Source organism: Athene cunicularia (assembly GCF_003259725.1).
Source record: "Athene cunicularia isolate RWA chromosome 3 unlocalized genomic scaffold, athCun1 chr3_part1, whole genome shotgun sequence".
Lineage (NCBI taxonomy): Eukaryota > Metazoa > Chordata > Aves > Strigiformes > Strigidae > Athene > Athene cunicularia.
Window position 1 is genome coordinate 113,856,424 of NW_020799097.1, and position 24,018 is coordinate 113,880,441.

General features: G+C 46.0%; 1 protein-coding gene across 3 annotated transcripts in view; it reads left to right on the forward strand.

Moving 5' to 3' along the window:
- Positions 1 to 24,018, forward strand: part of SPTBN1 (spectrin beta, non-erythrocytic 1) — a 91,356-nt gene that overhangs the window by 28,419 nt on the left and 38,919 nt on the right. For all 3 annotated transcript variants that reach the window (XM_026845802.1, XM_026845804.1, XM_026845803.1), the window contains exons 2-12: positions 8,897 to 9,048; positions 14,080 to 14,253; positions 15,536 to 15,627; positions 16,290 to 16,370; positions 17,136 to 17,251; positions 18,289 to 18,401; positions 19,030 to 19,217; positions 20,198 to 20,315; positions 21,695 to 21,853; positions 22,467 to 22,769; positions 23,576 to 23,729. In XM_026845802.1, the coding sequence (XP_026701603.1) occupies positions 8,897 to 9,048; positions 14,080 to 14,253; positions 15,536 to 15,627; positions 16,290 to 16,370; positions 17,136 to 17,251; positions 18,289 to 18,401; positions 19,030 to 19,217; positions 20,198 to 20,315; positions 21,695 to 21,853; positions 22,467 to 22,769; positions 23,576 to 23,729 (1,650 nt within the window). The remainder of the gene's footprint in view (positions 1 to 8,896; positions 9,049 to 14,079; positions 14,254 to 15,535; positions 15,628 to 16,289; positions 16,371 to 17,135; positions 17,252 to 18,288; positions 18,402 to 19,029; positions 19,218 to 20,197; positions 20,316 to 21,694; positions 21,854 to 22,466; positions 22,770 to 23,575; positions 23,730 to 24,018) is intronic.

Here is a 24,018-nt window from a genome sequence, read left to right on the forward strand (position 1 = left end):
TGTTCTGTGCCTGTGCCAAAGCCTTGCTCTCCCCCATGCAGCACCGCCCAGCAGACTGTGCTTTGGGCAAGTTGGGAAAATAACAGCACTGCACGCTGCCTCCCCCCCACCCCCCCCCAAAAAAAAAAAAAAAAAGCACCCTGGCACTTCCCTGCATTATGCTCATGATGTTTTTTCAAGGAAACTGTGCAGACCCCACAGATGGTGTGTACTTGAAATAGCGCAGTGACCTCAGGTTTTCCTTGTTCCTCTGTGGGAATTTCAGTCAGAGTCCTGGGTCAGGCCCATGATTTTTCCACACTCCTTTTTCATTAAGTGATTTGTCTGTTATGCAAAGGGAAAACATGGCAACAAGTGTAAAATCACTAACATCAAATCAGCCATAAGGCATTTGTATCCTTTTACGTTCAATTATGACAACACTGAGGTATTTTTCATGCTGTTTTTAAAAGAAGTTCCATTTGAACTCAGTACTGCACGCTCATTAGGCCATAAAATTATTTATTCCTTTATTCAACTGTACTTCTGCTATTTTGCTGTAAAAATGGGTTTGTAACATCTTTCGCCAAATACATTTTGGAGATCAGGCCTTGGTCTTCCTGAACATTTTTCTCATAACAGACTTCAGTAATGTGAGTGGTTACATTTAAACCAGGGCAGATGGCAGTGTTTAAAGCTGAAGATGGGTGTAGTGTTTCCAAGAGCGGCACCCAGAAGTGTTAAACCTTTTTAATCATCCACTAGAAAGGTTACATTTCTGTAGCTGCTTTGCATTTCATACAGAAAACCAAGAAGTCAGCTGGTATGCTAGAGTACCAGGAACAAAAAGGTGATGGTGAGTGTTTTTGAGATGGTCTCTGTGGCACTATGTTTCCCATTGCAGGGAGCAGCTCACGGTGTGGGGGACATTCACACAATTTGGCATTCCAGTTTTTCCCGAGCTTAAACCAGCAGTTCACATAGCTTGCACCAGTGTAGGGAGAGCTGACCACATATTCTCTCTAAATCTGCTTAAGTATGTCATCTTCACCTTCTGAATTTTTTTTTTTTTTTTTTTTAAATAGGCTGAATTCTGCCAGTGGTTTAACCCAGATGACTTTTACATTTAATTTATTTGCTGTGGGAGACTTTACAGCCACTTTTTGCAGTTGAACATAACAACTCTTCTACATGAATCCCAAGCTGGCTTTCAGAGGGTTTATTTTTGTACTGCTGACACCAAAATGCCATAAACTCTGTGTAAAAATAAAGACAATGAAGGGACCTGCCCTTCCACACCCTGTAATGCTTGGCTGGCTACCGGACATTGTTCTGTGCATCATTTTATTGTGTGAGAGAGCTTTAGTGACATCAAAGAGAGAAAGCGGCAGAATTTTTTTTTTTTTCTACATGCTGCATTATGTAGCTTTCCCTTTTTTCTTTTCAGAGCGTTTTCAGCAGTGAAAGTAATCACATGCTGTAATGTTTAGTAGAGAAGGGTAGATATTTAATAGGATTTAGAAGCTGGCCGGTGCTTCCCAGTAGAAGACAATGGATTGCTGAACACACCCCTGCCTTGGGAACAGTTGTCTCTGTGCAGAGGTTGGGGAGGCAGCAAGGATTTTGCTCTTAATGAAAATCACCAGCTAAACATAGCGTGAACAAAACCACCTTGTTGCTTTGTCATCTTTCACTCTTGCATTCCAGTTCTTGTCTTAAGTCATGTTCAAGCATGTAAATGCTTTGGTGTAATCTCACCATTTTTGATGGGGAAGTCACACCACACATTACTTTGTTTATGAAATAACCATACCAAACATGTCCTGCTTGCATCAAAACTATCAGCTGCAGTCATTCTTCTGTGTTAAACTGTCCACAAGACTAAAGTAAGAATGAAGGAGATGCTGCTTTTTTTTTTTTTTTTTTATTTTTTTTTAATTAAAAAAGTTCATGTGTTGTTTCTAAGCATTGGACCCACATGTGTATCATGGTCTCTGCATAGGGTGTGCATTTGACTTGTTGCAGGTTTCATTCTAGGTTGTTGCTTGCCACTGTACCTGTGTGTTACGGACTTTTGTCTTCTATATTAGACACATTTTTTTCTGTTTTGATCAATTCCTGTTTTCAGTTCTGACCTGTTATCTGCAGCTGGTTCAGTTTTACTGCCTTACTGCTAAGAGGGAGAGAGTCATAGGACATTTGAATGTTGGGAGAAACTAATTTTATTTCCTTTTCTCTACAGCCACCTAACAGTCCTCTTTCTGACTGGGTGAGCCTTCCTCCTTCCATGATTTTTTCTTTGTTGATCAATGTGATGATCTTGTGATTTCAGTGCCTGACTGTGCATGTGCATGCACTGTTCTCACCAGGCCTCTGGCTGCTCCAGGTAGTACTGAAATCCCGAACACAGGCCCCGTGTGAGAAGGCTGTCCTTTCAGGAGCATGCATCTGAGCAGATGGTTCTCTCCTCAGCTGCTTCGGGTGCAGACACACTTGAGGTGTTTTACCCCTCTGGGTTATATTTAAGTGTTGTATCAGCTGCCTGACCGGATACACAGGCAGCTCCCCCCAGGCAGGCAACCCCCCTGGAGAGTCCCAGCCCACGATCTCTCTCCAGGGTGGGTCCTGCCAGACTGTCAGGAGCACACAAAGCACAGCATGGGTCAAGGCCAGGGCTGCAGGTAGCCCCCAGCCCTCCTCTGAGCCTGCAGCCCTTGTCTTGGACAGGAAGCTGAAGGACCCAGGAGCCACCAGGGTTGTTCTCTTCTCAAGGTGCTGCAAGGGTGGTGAGGATAGCTCTGACATGGCCCTGTCAGGTGTGCTGAGGGATCTGTGTACCAGTCTCTGGGCCATACGGTGGAGTGCTTTTGTACAAGCATACTGTGCCCAGGCCTACCTGAAACAAACAGAGGTTAGGCCTGTCTTAGAATTATTTCCTGTTCATGTTAGTCTTGTGTTACTATAGCAAATGATGAAGACGATTGCAGTACATGCATTCATGTTGTTTCCCGATTAAATCTTGTTTGATCACAGCATTCTGTCCCAGCAGCTGCTCTGCTGTTCTCCCAGGCATCTTCCTTAATGTAAAAACTTTCAAGCACGGCTGGACTTTGTGAAACCACAAACATGTTTAACTCCATATCCTCACATTTAGGAGAAAAGGAGGACATCCTGTGCCCTGAAAGTCTGCGGTACTGGGCGTGTTGTCCTGTGAAAGGCAGCTCTGTTCTCCCTGTGCTCCTGAACCTGGGTGTCCGTGTGGGGGCCGTGGGGAGGCTGTGGGTGCCAGTGTGGGCAGGGGTAGTGTGCCCAGAGCTGTGCTCAGCTGAGCTCTGAGTCACGGTGTTTAGCAAAGCTCTGCAGAAGCTGCACGCTGCCTGCCTGCCTTGCTACAGTGCAAAAAGAATAATTTTAATGCGGAGAAATTCCTTTCAGCATGGAAATCTAAGAAAACCTAAACCTGTGGGAGACAGAGCTTTTGGAGTTAGGGATTAAACCTCATCCCTGATCTGTCTGCCCTGAGGTATTAGAGGGCTCCAGCACAGGCTGCCGGCCAGCAGCAGGCCTGGATGTTCCGGGCTCCTCTCTGCTTCCCTTTTGTGCTCTGATTTCTCTTTCCTTTCAGTAGCGTTTCAGCTCCTTGGAGAGCATAGGGTGGCTGTTTATCTGCTCGGGGTTGGAGGCTGGCAGGAGCTGCTGCTTTACCTGTGCTGGGCCAGCAGTGCCCTGAGCCAGACAGATCTGCCATTCAGTTTGAAACGGATTCAAGGTCGGTTTGTTCAAAATGCGGTTTGACCGGTGTGGAAGGGAGCAGATAATCCTCAAGCTGTTTTTAGAAAACAGGCGGCCGCACAGGTAACCTTTGGCACAGCAGCAGTTAGTGCTGCAGAGGGACCGGGGCTGATAACACTCTGGCCCACAGCAGCAGGCGGAGGGTCACGGTGGTTGGCGGGGGGGTCACAACAGCCCTCGCTTCCTGCAGTCAACTCCCCCAGCCATGCGTTTCCCAGGGCAGTTAACAGAAATTCTCTGTTGTTCTGGCTGAGTCCTATTGAGGTCACTCAGCCGAGTTGAGCGTGTGACAGAGGGAGGATGGTGTGTGCGACCCCCCCTCCTGCCGTCCTGCACTGGGGATTCAGCCATGGGCTCTCCTGGCTCTGGCCCTTCCAAAGGCTAACCACGTTTTTGTCAGGCTTTTTCTCATCCTATTAGTAGAGGAAGAATTGACTCTTCTTAAGCAGGAAAGTGGCTGGATGTCTGCTTTTGATCCCTCCAGCCCTGCTTGATGCGGATTGCAGTGTACAAACTCCAGTTTATTTACTAAACATCTAAAGAAAGTCAGTCCTTGATTTATGGGTCACAGAGCTGGGCTTTGCAAACTGCTCTGTGCTGGTAGCATTGTTGTGGGGGTTTCCGCATAAAGGAAATTTCCTTCCCAGTGTTGCTTCAAGATAAGTCATATTCTCTATTATCAATACTGCTGTTAAGCAGCTTCCGTTTTCCTGCTGTGTGTGTTTTGCATGTCGTGCATTTCTCTTTACCCTTGGGAAACAAATGTTTTTACAAGCTGTAGGACACTTGGAGCTCCACCCATATCCTCTATTTTTAATTAATCTTCAAAATCTAAAACTGTGTTTTTGAAAGTATGAAGGGTGCTTGTCAAAACGATCAAATGAGGTTCCTAAATAGCCCTTCAGGGTCCAGGGCTGATGATAAATCCCTGGTCTCATCACTCGGGGATGCCCTTGGTCCTGTGGGTTCTGACACAGCACTGCATGTTAAAAGAGCCGTAGTTGTGTGTTTAGCTCAACTGTCAGAGCTGTAGCACCGCTTTTCTCTGTGTTTCTGTCTCTGAAACACGTAACCAAAAGTCACTGGTTTTACTTCTGTGCCTGTTCCAACCTGAAAGCCCAGAGCAGAAAAATACAGTTTATCAGTTTGAAAGGGCTGGTAAAAGCATTGCAAAAACCTCCAGTCATTGTGAAACACCATGTAGAAATAATCAGGAGAGGTTTGAACACGACCAACCCCAGTCACACGAGTTCCCGAGCGGGCTTGTTTTGCTTTCCCACGTTGTGGGAGCACTAGAGGAGCTCAGCAATGTGGGGGGAAGAGCACCTGTGCCTTCTCCCTTCTGTTTTTGTCCTGCTGGTAATGTCCGTGGGGAGTGTGAGAGCAGTGCCTGGGCTCTGAGGCCCAGCACGGGCCAGAGAGCAGCTCCCCGGGTGAGCAGCCTCGGTCAGGGCCCTGAAAGAGCCGCTCTGCCTGCCCGGTGCCGGCTCTCTGAGAGAAGTGGCCAGTTGTCCCCCGAAGCTGGCAGCCAGCAGGCCGGGGCCGAGCTCCTGCGGGGATTTCCCAGGGAGCTGGAGGCTGCCCCTGGGCGCTCAGGGCTCTCTCTGCTTTTGGCTGTTCTTGCCGTGACTCAGAGGAAAGGAGGCGAGATGGGAAGAAAGCGAAAAGCCATCAGGTCGCGGCACCGAAGTGGCGCAGCCCCACGTGAGGAGGCTTAGCGTGGGGAGGCGGCGCTAAACCCACCACAGCTGGGCTCCCCTGGAGCCTTTCGCCCTGTCTCTCTCTGGTGGGGAGGGCAGGGAGGAGGACGGCACCGCAGAGGATGGGTGGGGATCGTGTCACAGGAGCGAAGGCGAGAGCGTGTGTGGGGCGGGTGCGGACGTGAGCAACCAGAAAACCTAACCGAGCCCGTCAGCCTCGCACCGTAAACAGGAAACGGAGACCACAGCGAGCAAGAGAGAGAAAATGGGAAGGCAGACGGGGAGAGGCACAAACTGATTCTGAACTAGGCTAAAGAAACCTGCATCATGGCATCAGACATCGGCTGGCAAAGCACCGAGGCCTCCAGCCAGACAGGGAGAGCCTGGAGCCTGGGTTCCCATCCTCTCCCTCACTGGTAATTCCCTGTGTTTAAGGATGCTGAGGCAGCACAGGAGAAAAGGAGTCATCATGGGAACCTCCTCAGGCTTTTTTCCCCTGGGGCTCCACTGCCTGAAGAAATGCACTTCCATGTCCTTTTCAGGGCCATTAGTTGTGCTGGGGTGGGGAAGGCTTTTAGGGAGAGTGGCCCCTGGGCCACGTCAGTGCTGTCTGCAGGAGGGACCTGTCGTCTGCCCCCTGGAAGGGCTGCCGGGAGCCCCCTGATCTGTTGCCTTCCTTCGGCTTGCTTTCAACAGCAGAAGCTCCTAAGCTGGTGTCAGTTAATGCAGCTGCACCGGAGCTTTCACAGCCTGACTTGGCATGGCACTGTATTTCCCACATCACGTTCTGTTCAGAGTTAGGCTCTGAGCCTTCATCTTACTAAAGCCATATGGATGTTCTTATCCCACCCGTTACTATTATTGTGATCCCCGATTGAGAGGGTTGTTGATGACAACATCTGAGCAAAGATTTTTTTAATGGGTAGCTTCACAATGGTATTTGATAGCTTTTTTTTGTTTTGTTTTGCGTAGTATTTTCTATATCCAACTCTGGTTTTAGGATCCTGTACATCCATATTTGTGTCTGGAATGACTGTAACCGCAGGGATCTCTGAATGTTGTGCTTCTGTATAGAGACTGCAGTGATTAAATAAACAAACTTGCTGAGCTGTTTTGGGGCTTGTTCAAGCTGGTAAAGGGAGATGTGGTAATTTCTGTTGGAATTTTCTTTAAAAAGCAGCAACTATTGCAAGGCTTGTCTTCTGTGACTCATTTCAGAAAAATACTTGCACTAAAAGCATGGATTACTAGACAAGCAGATAGGCAGATACAGCATTCCCAGGAACTTGCTATAAATAGTTCATAAAATATATATTTAGGGTTAGCAGACACTATATTTAAATTGGACAACTATTTCCCCTAGTTGGATGTGTTGGGTTTTTTCTTCTTCGATCCAAGATTGAACAAGCTCTGTCGTTAAGCCAGAGGTACAAATTGCAACATGGTTAGGAGATGCTGCAGCTTTTGACTGCAAAGATAATATTTATTTTTGTAGTGTTGCCTTGCTGTGACAAGGTTTGGGCTTTCCAAGCAGCTGGCCGTTGTTCTGTTCACACAGTGCTTGTGGTGCTGGTGCTGGGGTGTGCTGACAGCAGAGGGCTCTGGGGCAGTGTGGGGGGAAAGGCCTCCTGAGAGCTGCTCTTGGTCCTCTTGCTGTGCTGGAACACAAGCCACAGCTACTGCAGGTTTCCTGTTCCCTCCCTCTATCTTAGCAATCCTCTGCTTCACACAGAGTGAGGACAACCAAGAGTAATGCCAACTGTCAAGTCATTGAAAAGTGTGTTGTGGTTTTATCCCAAACCCCACCTTTTTCATCTTCCTCAGCTCTGTTTTCTTCATTTCCCACCTGATGGGTAGGTAAAAGCTGTTACAAAGGGGACAGTGTCAGTGCAATGAGCTTTGGTCATGTCCTCCCACACGGGTAGCCGGAATAAATTCAGAAATACATGGGAGGAACTGAAATCTTAGGGTGGGGTTTATGAAACTGGGCAAACCGCCACTGTAATGCTGCTCTGCTATTCTACTCCTCGTCAGATTCCTCTTCCTTACCACCATTCTACTATGGGATGGCTTTTCTTACCATCTCTTTGTCTTGTTTCCAAACCTTTTATCCTCTTCAGCCTCAGCTGCTCTGTCAGGCTTTTGCTGCTCTCCCCGAGGTCCTGCAGGTGTGGTGGCTGTCAGTGGTCACGGAGGTGCTGCGCACCAGGACAGGGCCCTGTCCTTCCTTCCGAGGGACAGCAGCCTCTGAAACCCCAGCTGCTCAGACAGAGGCTCGGCCTTGATCTGCACCATCACTGACGTTCTCTCTGTTTCAGTGTACTCGGAGTTTTCAGAGCTAGACATGTTACATTGAGGTTTAGGATTTACCAGTCTTCCTGTGCTGTTTCTGACCACGCCAACAGCTTTGAGGAGTCTGATGGGAGGCTGAGATGCTCAGCTGCCCGACAAGCAGGCTGCTTTAATTTGTATCTCTAATTGCAGACTTGGGTGTTTGAGCACCGGTGTTTTGACAAATTCAGTCTGTAGTAGTTCCCAGCTCCGTGAAATGACTTTTCTTGCTAACAAGGAAGGGCTTCATCCAAAGCCCTTGGCAAAAGCATTTAACCACAAAGATGTACAATATTTTCTGTCTGAGAGTTGTCGACTTGGCAGATTGCTGTTCAGGATTTCTGAATTACTGTGCACTGTGGTGAGCCTGTGCATTGAGAGAGCTCTCCTAGCCCATGTTTTCATGTGTAAACACTTGTGAAAGACTCTGGGAAAGGAAGGTGGAAGAAACCTGTTTTTCTATGGCTTTAAATAAATTCAAGTCTACTTCAGACATGTAGTTATGGAAAAGTTCATCTTGATGTTGTGTAAATACAGTTACAGATGTTGACTCTGCAAATAAATACTGTAATGAGAAGGGGAAAAAAAGTGAATGGGAAGCTTTGGTCTCTGCTGTCTTTTGTACCTGTCGTAATCTAAAGCAGCTTGTGGTATTTCAGGGGACCTCTTGTGGAACTGTGTGCTTAGTCGAGAGCAGAAGTTGACCAGTTGATCAGAAGTTCCAGTGGTGGAGGATAACTGTTGATCAAGCTATTGGACAGTTTGATTAGTCCAAAGGGGCTTTTATGTTGTAGCTGTGTGACAGAGCTCTCTACACCTTGAGAAAGCTGCCTCTCTGAGCAGCCAGTAAGTCTGCAGTGTATACTGCAGATTCACTGCATAGATAGTAACTCTGCAAAATTCCCACTGACATTAGAAAATGTCATAAAATAGGAAGGTGGATTATTCAGTGAAAAGTCCCAATTTCTTCAATGACTGTGCTAAGAAAATAAGTTACATCTTGCATTTAATATTAGACATGTTTGAACATCCCACGTAGGTGCATGACCTGTGATTTCTTTCCAGTGACACTGTGTTTGTTGTCTTCCTAACAGATGAACGTGAGGCAGTTCAGAAGAAGACTTTCACCAAGTGGGTTAACTCCCACCTGGCCCGCGTGTCATGCAGAATTACAGATTTGTACACTGACCTCCGCGATGGAAGGATGCTCATCAAACTCCTGGAAGTTCTGTCAGGAGAGAGACTTGTAAGTGTTTATTCGTATTCAGTAGGGGGGTTTGGTTTTGGTTTTGGTTTTGTGTGGTGGTTTGGTGAATCCTTGGCATGGCTGAAGTATGGCAGAAGTGGGTACTGAGGGTTGGGCGCTGCAAATGTCTTTTTAAGTATTAAAGAAGTGGCTTCAGCTGGATCCAAACCCTGGTAAAATACCTTCCTGTTGGTGTCAGCAGGAATCAAAGGCAGTCTCCCTCACAGGTTCGTTGCAGGTGGGGTGCTCAGTGCCTCCAGGAGCAAACTCCCTGCTCCTGACCCTGACAGGTGCCGAGCACTGGATGTTCTCCAGCCCCTGGGACCATCTCAGACTGCAACATCCCTTCTGCCTTCCCGAGAGCGTGTTGGAGGCTGGTGGAGCACAGCTGGTGGGAGAGGGCCCTGGGAGGCACTGCAGCAGTTTTAGCCACGGTGTTAATCACACCCCACTGCTCAGGAGCCTTTCTGAGGGTACTTGATTTGACGAGGATAGATAAGGCTTGGATTTTCTTGAGCTAGACAAATATCTACAGAGAATTTAAATAAATGGGGCAAATTCTTTGTTTGGGTGTCGTGAGAGAGCCCACTTGATCCCAGCACAAGGGAGTGGTAATTAAAAAAAAATCCCTGTAGTGAAAAATGCTGCTTTGTGACAGGAAAACTGGGTGTCAGGGAATGGCTGGGTATCAGTTTTTCCTTCAGTTCCTTAAATGATGGCTATGCTCCTAACTACCTGATTTAATCTTTTCAAAGAAATACATGGCTTTAGCTAAGATCTAAGGCCACATGAGGAGACTGTGTAATCGCTTGTCATCAAGCACTCCTATTAATGGAAGCTCCCTAGCTTAAGGCTCCGGGTAAGGAGTTGAACATATGGCCCCCAGGGTAGAGTCTGTAGAGTAAAGCCAGAGAGGGAAATCTCTGAATATGTCTGTGAGGGTGATGCAGCTCTGAGGTGCGTAGAAGTACCCTGTGGTGTGGGTGAGGGCCTTGTATGGATGGAGGCAACTCATTGCCAGGTTTGTCAACTACATTTTGCTCAAAATATGGTTTCTCTGTGCCAAGTTGTTTACTTCGGTGAGGTTTTGGGTTTGGCATGTTGGCTGCAGGCAGCAGATGTTACTTACAGAGGACTAACTGAAACCAACGTGCCCCATGATTTCAGGATTCAGACAGCAGCCGTGCCACTGCTGCATAAATCTTAGGACGTGCCTGCCAAGATTTGACTTTGGGTGTCAGATAGCAGCAGTGGAGCTCAGACTAGTCCTGCTACTCTTGCTGCATGATTCATTTACATTTTTCACTCCAGGTTTTGAAAAACACAAGCAGAGCTGACACAGCTGTTAGGGTGGGGAGGGTGCAGGAGCCACCCTGTGAGGCTGCTGGCTTTGCGCTTGCATCATGGCTTGTGTGTTGCCTTGGCAGCTGCCTGCACCACCACCAGCTCTTTTTGCAGCTGCCTTATCTCAGGATGGAGGACAGCAGGCTCTGTTTGAACAGGACATTCCACCACACCTTCCTCTGCAAACCAGAATACAGATAACGCAATGCACTAAACCTTGACACAATTACACACACAGAAAGTATTCTAGGGGGATCGGCACATAGCGTCTGCTTGCTGATGTTCTCCCAGCCTTTTGGAATTTATTTTAGCCGCTGTTGGTTAGGTGCTGGTATCTCCATGACACCCAAGCAAAAATCTAAAGGCAGCGTCTTATGCAGAAATCTTAAAATCAAGACAAGAAACATCAAATTTTAAGAAAGCAATAAATGAACGCAGAAACTAGCCTAGATAATTATTGTAATGCAGCGTGTTTATTGAAGCAGTAGAACAAACAGGAATTGTTTTCTCACTTTTGAAACTGGGATTCATATTCTGGAGCTGGAGCCATATGCCTGTGGAGCAGAGTCCAGGATTTAGGATACTCATCTGAGAAGCAGGACTGCTCTGTGCCCCTGTAAGACCTCCAGCCTCGTTTGCACAAACCCTGCATTTTTCAAAAGCTGTTGTGATTTTCAATGATGAAAACTCAGCATCCTTGGAGATGCGTTGGAGAAACTCAAAGTGAGAGCATCCACTAAGGACAACATCTTCCTGTCTCTGCACAGCTTGATTCCTAATCCAGTGTTTAGTCCAGACTTTAGTACATAAGTTCCTCTGTGCAGCACAGTATTTGGAAAGAGAGTGATAGTGTGCAACAGTCTCACTGCGCAAAGCAGAAAATAGCCCAGCCCTATGAACAGACAGTTGTAATTTTGTTTGCACGTGATGTTAACCGGCTTCTCCCAAACAGAAAAATAAAGCTGAGTTTTTTTTTTGAGCATAAAATCAAGCATTTAGCTCAGTTTCTTCCATAACCATATAAAGGACAAGCACATTCCTTACAATTCCTGGATGCTCAAAGGTCAGACTGTTGGAGCAGATTCTCTCTGATGAGTTCTGTCATGTTTTCTGTTGGGGAGGTTTTTTGATGTAAAATATTTTCCTCACAATGTGCGTGTGAAGACTCTGCGTTTGGGTAAATACACTAAACAATGTGCTCAGAGTGCTTTCTTTCCATCTGGGTAACGCCTGGATCTGTGTTGCCCAGTGAAGGTGGAAGTTGTGTCTCCCCGTGTCTCATCTTGAAGCTGTGCAGGAGCAGGGCACACGCAGCCAAGCCGTGTACAAAACTGCCTCTTTTTGTTGGGTTAAATGGTCCGGCCTGCCTGCGTGGAGGCACGGAAAGACTAAACCTTCTGTCTTCTTGGGGTGCAGGTCTGTTTGGCCAGGTGGCACTGTGTCATTCTTGCCCGTGCAGAAATTTGAACCTCCTTATCAGACCGTGAACAAACCATAGTTTGAGCAGCCCTTGGGGACGCTGCTAATAAGCTGTCACAGCTCTAATAGGGAATTGCTGAGCCAGAAGCTGCACCTAGTGCTGGAGCTCTAGAAAATACATCAGCCCCCTCGTGCTCTACAGGGAGCAGTGTCCTGTTTGGGTTTACTGCACGTGCTCTGCTGCTTTACATACAGTCATTGTGTTTGTGGGAGAAAAAATCCTGCCAGTAACCTGAAGGTTTTGTTTCCTGGATTCTTAACTGGAGAATGTGTCATCGTACAGAGTGTGGGTGGGAGCAGCTGCTCTCAGGAACTAAATAAAACGTCAAACATGGATGGTATTAGCTTTGTCACCTTGGTGCTGGAATGTCTGAGAGAAGAAAAAGAGCTTTTCAAACGTTTTCTGCTCAGTAACTTGAAGCATTAGAGGGAATGCAGTTGTTGCATAGGTTTAAGGCAGGGGGAACAGAGCCGTGTCTGCCACTGCTGTTCGGAAGAGGCCACAGTCCTTGCTGTGTGTTGGGAACATCACCATGAAAGCCAGCACGCCTCCTAAAGCTGACCTGGGGCTCTCGGGCATGGCACTGGGCTGGGGCCAGTCATGGGCTGGGCACCTGCTGGGTGCAGCCTCTCCTCCACCTTTTCCCTGCAGCTGGGCGCTCCCTCTCCTCCTCGGGAACAGCCTTCCTACCCATGTTGTGCAAGGTTACATCAAACTCCTGGCCTGGTTTATTACACTCCTGGGTGACTGGTAGTACCAGCAAAGGGATGGGGCCAGGCTGGGCACTGGGGATGGTGAGGGGTCTCCAGCTGGGTTGGAGCCCTGTAACCCCCCCCATGCCCCCACTCACTGCACGGCTCTGCACCTGCACTGGCAGCATTTGGGCTGTGTGGTATCTCCATAGGCTGTACCTGCTCTTTGTGCCTCTTTGGAAGCACTTTTACACCCAAAAGCAGTGGCAGGTTCTTTGAAATTTTTGCGCTTGCTGGGCATTGCGGGTTGGCTTTCTCTGGGTCATCACCCAGCCTCTGGAGGAGGATGTGCTAACTGGAAGCTGAAGTGAAACTAATGACCTCAGAGGTTGAGGTGTTGAAGGGCATCTTTCTAGCAAGTGTTTCCTCTTGGTGACACACCCCTGCAGGGTGCTGCTTCCAGGGACCGTAACATGGCTCTGGCTGAAATTCTTCCACTTGAATGCAGTCTGGGGCAAGGATTTTGCCTCAGCTATTTCCATGCCCAGTTAATTACATTCCCTGCAGAAAACAAGGAAATTATGTCAATTAGTATTTTGGCTGAGTAACTCTGGTGACATCTCAGTGAGCACTGAACAGGCTCTTCAGCTGCAATCCTTATCTGTGGAACAAAGTTGCTTTAATTTTATTCAGTTTTAGAGCAGATTTCTGCATGCTGTAAATATATTAATGGGCTTTTTCATTTGCACTGGGCCATTATAAAATTGTGTTACATTGGTGTGGCTGATTCTTTTGTTAGTGTTTTTGTTTTTACATTCCTGTGAAGAAATTGTTTGGAATAAATCTCTTCTGTTATTTTCATACTACTTATCCTACATCAACTGACCAAAAAAAAAAAAAAAAGCAATGACATTTTGTTCTCGAGGAATTTTATTGTGTAGCTTATGGTCCAAATCTGAGGTGCCTTTATGGAGAGTGTGTATCTGTATTTACTCTCTGGAGCATTCATTACCAGTTCCCTCATGCATGCCAGTTAGCAGTTTGTTTTGTATCTTTTTCTTTGGACAATCTTATTTTTCAGTGTGGAAAAACTTGTACTGGTGAAAAGAAGCATCTTGGGAAAATGTAATAGGTGTGGCATGAACCTAACAAAATGGTTTATCTTCTGACTAGTGGATGAATATACTAGACAGAGGAAATGAAAGAAGCAAGGAGGCAAAATAAAGGCAAATGAAATTGGCGCCCAGCATGTGTGACTGGATCTCGGGCATTGGAATGTCCACCCCAGGTTTGACACCTGCTCCCATCACTCCTGTGCAGATGTGCTGGAGGATGGCAGGGGTGGTTTTGTCCCTTGACCATGAAGAACAGTTGTGTGCAGTATTGTTGCCTGTCAGTGAGCACCGTGAGTGACTCACCTGCCTGGACTGAAGAGTTCACAAGTGCTTTTTTTTTTTTTCTTTCCTCCTTCCATCTACAGTAATACATGTTTTTCTTCTCCCTTCTTCCTTCTAGCCTAAACCAACTAAGGGAAGGATGCGCATCCATTGCCTGGAGAATGTTGATAAAGCCCTCCAGTTCCTGAAAGAGCAGAGAGTGCACCTAGAAAACATGGGATCTCATGATATTGTAGACGGGAATCACAGGCTGACACTTGGCCTTATTTGGACCATTATCCTGAGATTCCAGGTAAAGATATATCCATACAGGGGTATAGATGCCTGTGAGTGTCCTGTGCTTGTTTGTAAACACTTCATTGAAGAGTGGAGTGCTGCCAGGCCCCTGGAGATGATTGAAAAGTGAGTAGAAAGCACTTAGCACCTGGCAGGAGGGGCTCCAGAGCCAAGGGCAGAGCCTAACCGAGGCTTCACGGGGCTGCTGACCCATTGTGGTAGCCAATGGTAGCTTCCCATGTTGACAGTCATAATGGTTTTATCCTTAAATTCCAAGTAAATAGGAAGCTCCAGTCACAGACGTTAGGCTCTTGCCGAGCCGGGAGGAAGTGCTGCCTCAGCTGCTCCTCACCTCTGTGGTGATTATGGTTCACCTGCCTGCCTGAAGCCGATTAACGGTGCCCACAGGGATTCTGTCAGTGTCCCAGCTAAAGTCTGAGAGCGCTCTTGTTTTCCAGCAAGTTGCACATTGGTCTTTGCCCTCAGTTAAAAAAAGCTGGGAAGTGCCTTTGCAGAAAGGATAATAGATTTATATAATAAATATATCATTTATAATAAATAAAATGGTAAGAAATATGTAACAAATTCAACATTTTCTTAATTTTGGTGTTGCTCAGTGTTTTCCTAATATGAAAGTGTCTGCCTGACTTGTGGTGGAACTTCAGTGAAGCTGCAATACTCTTGAAAAAGCAGTGAACTATATCCATAAAATGAGATACTTTTGTCCATAGGAAGTAAAAAGTATTTTCTTTTTTTTTTTTTCTTTTATTTCTTTTTCCTCTTTTTAAAAACTGGGTAGCAGCCTGTAGTCTGGAATATGTAGTTGTGATGCTGCTGCGGGCAAACACTTGTTTCTTCCAAGCTTGAAGTCCCAAAACTGTTTGCTGCTGTGAAACTCCTGCTTGGCTTGTGCCTGCAGATGCCCTCAGAGGGGCCTCTGCCTGCTGCATCCCCAGGTCCGAGGATGTGCTCTGCATCCTGGCAGGAGGAAGCCCTTGCTGGGTGAAACCTCAGTGCTGTGTAGGGCAGGGTTTGCCTTGGCACTGGGAAATAAATTTTCTCATGAAATTTCAACTGGTTTGGCTAAACAAAGAGCAGTCCTCCAGTAAAATAAGACCAGATGTAGCTTTCTTTTTACATGAATGCTCTTAAATGAGGAAGAACATTCGCCTACTTCCACCCTGCCTGTCATCATAGATTTGTTACTTATGTTCCAATATAATCCCTTTCATCTTCTCAAGAAAGGCAAACAATGTGTTTTCTCAGAGAAATATTTAAACCTTCTATGTTAATTTTAGATCCAAGATATCAGTGTTGAAACTGAGGACAACAAGGAGAAGAAATCTGCTAAAGATGCTTTGCTTTTGTGGTGCCAGATGAAGACAGCTGGGTGAGTATGGATTAAGTGATTATCTCTAAAGCTCTTACAGCACTTCGAATTTTCACTGAAATAATTTTAAATGGGCAAACGCATATCTCTCCTTGAGTGGATTCAACCAAGAGAATTGAATTGATGTTTTCAAGTCAGAAAAATCTGAATTTATTACATTAATGCTGTGTGATAAACATACCAATCTGATAATCTATGAATAAATAGCAATATGCTGACTTTTTTTCACCCTACTCTGAAGAAATGATGATGCTTCACATGTTTGCCACCAACTTTTCCCTCCTCCCATGTATGTATAGAAATATTACCAAAATGTCTTTCTCTGACAGTAGCCTTCTTGCATAATGAAATACCCATTTGTAGGGATTCAGTAGGTTTCCCCTATGCAACTTGGATGTCCCTGTGATGACTTGGGGCACTTCAGCATTATTTTAGTGGTACTTCTCCTGCCAAGAACTCTTATGAAAGTGGTTTGTGAGCAGCCTGAAATGTTTGGAGACTTGCAGAATGCCCAGATCACTAAAGAAATTCATTTTGCTTCTGTGTACCCCTGGTTTACAATAAAGATGTTGCCACTGCAGGCAGTTTTTAGTGCCAGTGCAGGCAGGGCTGCAGCAGGGCTGCTCTGTTGACTGTGCTCTCTTTGGTTTTTGTTCTGGCAGTTACCCCAATGTCAATATTCACAACTTCACAACGAGCTGGAGGGATGGGATGGCTTTCAATGCACTAATACACAAGCACAGGTATGTGTGGCTCCAGACCTCCATGGATTCTGGAAGCTTGGACTGTTTCAGTGTGCCTTGGGCTTCGCAGTTACCTTGCAGCCCCATTTTAAAATCTGTGGAGAGGAGAAAGTTGAAGAATTGCTGAAAGTTTTACAGCAACTCGCCTTGCTTTAGAGTTTTACAGTTCTTGCGGTCACTGGGAGCTCATCTGGGCAACAGCTTCTCACATCACAAGTCAAAACAGGCTGCTTTTGGTTTCAAGAGAAGAGATTATGCGATTGTTGTAGTTTGAGACTGGCCAGGTTGAAAGAAAAGTTTTTGTACCTTATTGAGTAACTGATGTTTGGGTCTGGTTGCCTAGAATTTGGGGGGTGGAGGGACCACACACAACAGCAGCCTGGAGGGGGTAGAAGTCTCTGTGCAAGGCTGGCGGGATGGGGTGGCTGGGGCTGCTGTTCCTTGGCAGCCTCTGGTGGAGCTTTTGGGACGGCTCACGTGGGGATGAGGAGAGGCTGCCTGAGCCCAGCTTTCTTCCTTTCTTCTCCAGGGTCACCTTTAGTGCTGTTAAGTTGTCCTGTTTCTTGCCGAGGGCTGGGTGCTGCCGTGGCCTGTGCTGGGCATTCCTTCATTCCTTTGGTGGCAGCACGGGGGGGGCTGGGTTTTCTCAGGATTGCAGCACCAGGGGCCAGGTTTTCTCAGCATTGCAGGTTCCCGTTCGTTTGTTCATTCGAGGGTGGCAGCACTGCGCTTTGGGAAATTTAAAGAATTTTCTATCTTGTCTAGGCCTGATCTGATTGATTTTGACAAGCTGAAGAAGTCAAATGCACACTACAATCTGCAGAATGCTTTTAACCTTGCAGAGCAGCACCTCGGCCTTACTAAGCTCCTGGACCCTGAGGGTAAGAATTCCTGCAGTTTCAGCACTTCACAGGTCCTTGTGGGCTCTTCTCGCTGCCACCCCTCCTTGTTGCAGGGCACAGCTCTGCGAGGGCTTTTTGTGTTGAAGAGCAGCTGGCAGCTGTTGACTCACCTGGTCACACCGGCAGAGAGGACAGGAGAGGAGGCAGGCTGTGTGCTGCAGAAGGCTGAGCAGCAGCAGCACGAGAGCCCTTCATCCTCCGTTTATTTTCCCACACCTGAGGAGATCACTGGACTGGCCATCTATACATAAAATCACCCCAGTCAGAGGCACCCTTCCGATCTACCCTGAGAAACACTGTCAGCTGGCAGATGAAGGATGTGGATTTCAGCACATAGTTAGCAGCTTCTTTCACAGGCTGTCAGGGAGCTGCAGCCTGGCTTTCCTGACACTCTGCATGCTCCTGGTATTTGTTGGAAGGCTGCTCAAGATGCCAGGGACAGGAAATTTTCTTGTGACAGGGCAAATAGAGGCTTTGTGTTTGGGCTTGAGTTTCTTCTTGCTTATTGTACAGTGCCTCAGAATTGCTGCAGGACAGGAAACAATTTATTTTCTATTTGTATCCCTCAGAAGATTTTCCTGGAGAGCCATACTGTTAGACTGGAATTCCTCTCTCCCAGTGCTAATAATGGAGCACTGAGGTTCTCAGTTAACAGTAGTTCTGTCAACTCACACAGACACTAGAGGAGTTACTTGGCTGCACACAAGCTGTGGCAAAGTCTGGAACCTGACTCCCAAAGGTCCCTATCCCACAGATGGGTGCTTTAACCACAGCTACACTAAGACAGAGGGATAGGGCAGCTCTTCTTAGTAACAGAGCTCAACACTAACACCAGGTAATCCAGAACCTGCCCAAAGCTGCTGAATTTCTTTCTGATTAGGACACGAATCTTAGGAGCTGAACTGCCATTGGAACCATCTCTCTGACTCTCAAGTGCATGCTTGTTACATTATAAACTTTGTTGTTTCAAGGCCTCTGCCATCAGTGTGGTAAGACAGCTCTGCTTTGGTTTGCAGATATCAGCGTTGATCACCCTGATGAAAAGTCCATCATCACCTACGTGGTGACCTATTACCACTACTTCTCCAAAATGAAAGCTCTAGCAGTTGAAGGAAAACGTATAGGAAAGGTTTGCGAGTTCAAACTATAAATTGTTACAGAGCAGCTGAAATATTTCTGATTTTTGTTTTCCTCTTGGGTGTTGTTTTTTTTTTAAGAGTCCACTGTATGGTGGTTTTCAGTTTTGCTTTTGGACACGATTTGAATGTTAAATATTCCCATATGACTGTGAGGAGCAGTTAATTTCCAGCTGTCTTGTATTAGAAAACATTTGGCCAGTGTTTTATTTTCGCTTGTTAATTTTGCATCATTGCTGCTTTTCCTTTCTCATTAACTGCTCCTGACCTTCTGGGTTCTCTGTCTCTTCTGGAGCCCAGAGAAGTCCCTAATTGAAAAAATGTGCAGTCATTCTCTGCCTTTTGGCAAAGTTGCCCCCATCTTTACAGCTGGCAGACTGAGCATGAATCCTTTTGTAAGCCTCAGCTCTGCCCCTCTATTGCCAGGGATCATGGGAATTCAGTGCTGAAAAATGCAAAGCCCTCATTCCTCAGGGCTGCCAGCCCCTGTGGTGCTCGGTGGTGAGTGCTCTGATTCATAAGTCAGGTCTCCCAACAGCTCCTTTTCTGCAGCTGCTCAGATTGAGATGACTACAGAGCACCGCCCTCATCACTCATGTTACCTTGTGCTGCTCCTTTTAGGTGCTTGACAATGCCATTGAAACAGAGAAAATGATTGAAAAATATGAATCGCTGGCTTCTGACCTTCTGGAGTGGATTGAGCAAACCATTATCATCCTCAACAACCGCAAGTTTGCCAACTCGCTGGTTGGTGTGCAGCAGCAGCTACAGGCGTTCAACACTTACCGCACAGTGGAGAAGCCTCCCAAGTAATTTCCATCTTAGCTGACAACAGCAGTGGTCTTGTTGTGTTTAGTCAGTTGCTGATTTTTTGAAAAGCAAACACATCCAAGTAATTTTAATCTTGGCTTAAGAATTTATTTTTCTGAATGAGCCCAGATATCGTATTTCTAACTGGCACCCATCATTATTACTGGGGGCCTGTTTGTTTTATGCTCTTCAGTGTGCAGATAACAACAACGGTGATGAAAAGTGTGTTGCCTGCAGGATCTCAGAGTCCTAGAAGCTGTTACTTCCCTGAGACACATGTGGTAACAGCATACTGTGCTAGTGCAGTAATACCCCCAGCACACTGCTCTTAAGAGTCTTCCTGGTTGTCCAGGATCAAGAGGAAGTGTGTCTGGTTTTGTGAAACATAGCTGTGCTTACTAAAACTGACACAACCCAAACCGTGCAGCTTATTGCTGGGAAGTTTCTTTTAGCATCAGGATATCAGATCTGGTTTATTATTTTTGTCTAATGTAAGCTCTAATGAATAATAATCACAATGCAAAACCCTGCAGAATATCCAGATGTCTTCTGAAATGGCAGGCTGTTCCCCAGCGCCCATGGAGTTGGTTTGTTTCCCAGGCATTTGACTCGGGGAAAACAGTGGGAAAAGTTTACTGATTGCAGTGGGCTTTAAATAAAACTTCAGTTTCTTGAATCAATAGAACAAACTAGGGCAATGAACGCAGTAGAACAAAAAAAATGCAGCCTTCTGTCCCTCAGGGGGTTTAAATCTGAGCGCACAGACAACTGATTTCTGTGACGTTTCTTTTGCTGTTTGACCCAGCTGGTTCCAGGGTGTGTGTGGGCTATTTCAGTTGCTTCCAGCTTTCACACAAGATGAAGGTGTTTATCTGAATGCTCCATTCATAATGTCAGTGTTTTAAGGAAATGCTTTGTCGTACCTTGGTAGCAATGAAAGCTTTATTGTAACTCAGTTCTTTTGCAAAATTTTGTTTAGATTTACAGAAAAAGGAAACCTAGAAGTGCTGCTTTTTACCATCCAAAGCAAAATGAGAGCCAACAATCAGAAAGTATACATGCCCAGGGAGGGTAAACTCATCTCGGACATTAACAAGGTAAACCGAGCCAGCTCCTCCTGGGCCACTCAGGATTTTGGTGTGTCCTTTCAGCGTGTCAGCATACTGGGGACAAACATATTTGCTATTTCCAGCCTTGATGTGGGGGAGCACAGGGAGCAGGAGGGGTGGGGCTGATCTTTTCTTAACACTTGGACTCACGAAGCTGGATCAAGTCCCTGGGTATTCTCTGCATTGGTAAGATCTTCTGCATTGTGAAAACACTCAGTCATTCCGTGCAGTTGGTTGTGGCTCTGGTAGCCCTGCCTTGCTCCTCCAGGCTCATGGCTCTTAGTTGACAGCATGGAGCTGCAGTGTGTAGGCACTGCAGGCCTCCCTGTCTGTCCCACTGCCCACACTAAGAGAGAGCAAAGGGAGGCCCTCAGCCCTCTTGTGAGTTCCCTCTCAGGGGTTACCCAGCTCTCCTTCGTGCTGCTGCAGCTGTCAGAACAGCAGCAGAGCTGACAGGCTCTCAAGGATAATAAACACAAGCCTGTTTGGGTTTGATGGTGCTTGGCCTTCCCAGAGCAGGCATTGGGGATGTCCATGGCCTCACTCTGCAACCTGCAGAGCAGTGAACTGCATGTCTCTCCTCTTTGCATTAAGCCCCTGTGCCTGTGAATACCTAAAAAAAAAAGACTTGGGTTTCAGGCAGCTTCACATCTATCAGGATTTAGAAGAATCTCGGGTAGTTTATGTTTAATTGTGGGTATTTTTGTTGTTGGTAAGAAGATCTGAAAGGTGATGAGCTGGCTTTCAACGTGCTTCTAAGACACTTTTATTTTTGCAATACTCATGTCATGCATGTGAATAAAGTTTGGCTTTGGGGGGAAAAAAGGACTTTTATGCACTAAAAGTAACTGAGTTCTGCAGTTGTTTTCTTTTCCAAAGTGGATGTAAGAAAGAATAACAATGGTGTGTTGATTTTAGAGGTGAGAGAGCATGAATCTCTAATTCTCCTTTCCTAAATGAGGAAGATAGAATCCACTTATTTGGGAGTAGAGCTTGGAAGATTTTTTGTTTTCAAACAAATAATCTCTTACACATTCAAGCCGCATGGTTTGCTTAGGCCTTGTTGGAGGCAAAACCCAAATGAACTTGAGAAAATGAATCTGAGATAAACAAGTCTTATACCCCTCGCTCAGAAAATGAATGAATGAATTGAGAACAAATTTTAAGTCATGTGCTCAGATTAGCAAGCAAGGTGTCAGGCCAGCCAATGCAAACCAGATTGATTCGTGTATAAATAAATAAGCCAGTTTTGTGACACTTGGCTGTTAGTTACTTCAGTCCTGGTTTCATGCGAAGAAGATGTGATTTATCATAATCCTATAAGAATGTTTGTTTAGAATACGTGTGTTTTTGCTCCACAACTTAAGGCCTGGGAAAGACTGGAAAAAGCCGAACATGAAAGAGAACTGGCACTGCGAAATGAGCTCATCAGACAGGAGAAACTGGAACAACTTGCACGCAGATTTGATCGCAAGGCAGCTATGAGAGAAACTTGGCTGAGTGAAAATCAACGTCTCGTTTCTCAGGTGCTGCTTTCAGAAATTGTCTGTGTGACTAAAACAATTCCCAGACGTAATTATAGGATACGGTTCTTGCAAAAAAGAACATTCCGCCCCTGTGCCTCATATTTTACTGAGTCTATGTATATTTATGTTTGTTGTATATTTGTGCAAATGTATATTTTGTGTGTGTGTGTGTGTGTAATGTCTGTCCTATCTCTAACGCCCTGGGGAATCCCTTCCTTGAATCTGTCAGTCTGTGCTCAGGAGACAGTGATGGGGAAATATCTACCCACTGTCAAGGTTTTCTTTGTCTGAATATTTTGGTCAATTCAGTGAAATTAGGCCAGGAATTAATATTATTTTTTAATATTAGAGATTACTTCAAAAAAATCCATCCCCCCAGCCTAGTCCCGATGGCCACCGTGGTTCTTCCCCTCCAAGTTAGTACATAATATCTCTGATTTTATCAGCGGTTCTCTGGTGAGATATCTCTGATTTTAGTAAAGAAGATTGTTCAGAGCTTTTTGAGATCCCATATTTGCTAACAGGCGTAGTCTGCCCAATCAGAAATGCGTCATAGGCAGTAGGGCTTTTCCCCGCAGCAGCCATGACTGAAGACATGTCTTTGTCATTGCAGGATAATTTTGGCTTTGACCTTCCAGCAGTAGAGGCTGCAACGAAGAAGCATGAGGCCATTGAGACAGACATTGCGGCCTATGAGGAGCGAGTCCAGGCCGTGGTTGCAGTGGCAAAGGAGCTGGAGACTGAAAACTACCACGATATCAAGCGCATTACTGCGAGGAAGGACAACGTTATACGCCTCTGGGAGTATCTGCTGGAGCTGCTCAGGGCACGCAGACAGCGCCTGGAGATGAATCTGGGCCTGCAGAAGATTTTCCAGGAAATGCTGTACATTATGGACTGGATGGATGAGATGAAGGTAGGCATTAGCCATTTGAGAATGTAGACCAGGTATTTCTGGAGAGGTGTAGATGTCCTGTTTTGTAAAGCTAATTTTAAGATTCATTTTACTCCTCGGGTTTAATAGACAAATGCAGAAGTTTCACATGCAAGAGGAGTGGACAAATTCCTTATACCTTACAATGATTTTTAAAAAATAAATGTTAAAAACAAGTAAGAAAAAAGAGCAAGTTCCCTCCTATAAACAGCTACTTCTCTGCTTCATGTTGGTCTCGTAAGGGCCAGGGGCTTTGGTCACAGTGCTTGGGTGAGAGTGATGGTTTTGGTGAAAGGGATTTCAGTAATCTCTCCATCACAGTTTACATGGAGAACAAGTCATCTCTTCACCTCTGTGCTTTAAAAAGCATCAGTTTCTTCCTGCCTGTTCTCCTGGGATCTGGGAAGGGAGAGGACCATGACTTTGTTCTTGTCCGTCAGCCAACAGAACTTGGAAGCTGTTAGAGGAAAGAAAGATGTGTGTAGCTCAGTGGTAGCCCCAGCACCCCACAGCGTGCTTTTCATTGGTCCTAGCTTCGCTTTTCATCACCCTAGACATAAAACTGCATTAAAGAGCAGGCAACTTCTTCATGGTTGCCAGGGAATTAAAAAATACTGGCTCAAATTCATATCAGCCATGTCTCTCTACATTTGAAATAGCTCTTCTTATGGGCCTGGTGTTCTTCTGAACTTGAATCAGTGTAACAGCAGAGAACAGTGTAATGCCTGGAGTCATTAAGAGACAAACAGCCCTTAGCCCATTTTACTTGTCTTTTACATTTTGATCAGGTGCTTCTGCTGTCTCAAGACTATGGCAAACATTTGTTAGGAGTGGAAGACTTGTTGCAGAAACATGCTCTTGTGGAAGCTGACATTGCCATTCAGGCTGAGAGAGTCAGAGGGGTCAATGCATCTGCTCAGAAGTTTGCCACCGATGGAGAAGGTAACTACCAGCCAACACACTACCAGCCAACACACCCTTCTTGGTCTTCGTTCCGTGTGAGGCTGTCTGTCAGCCTCAGGAGTTCTCCAGGGCACAGGAGGTTAAATGCAGCACCAGGATAACAGAATCCAGCTACATTTCTTCCTCCTTTACTCACTGTGTCAATGATTAATCTGTCCGGGTACCTGCTTAGGAATTCATTGCGGCGTTGTGTCCTGCATGGGATGTCACGCTCCCACCAGCACCTGCTTTGTAGTAGTCACCGTTAATTCCCTGGGTTTTAAATTTG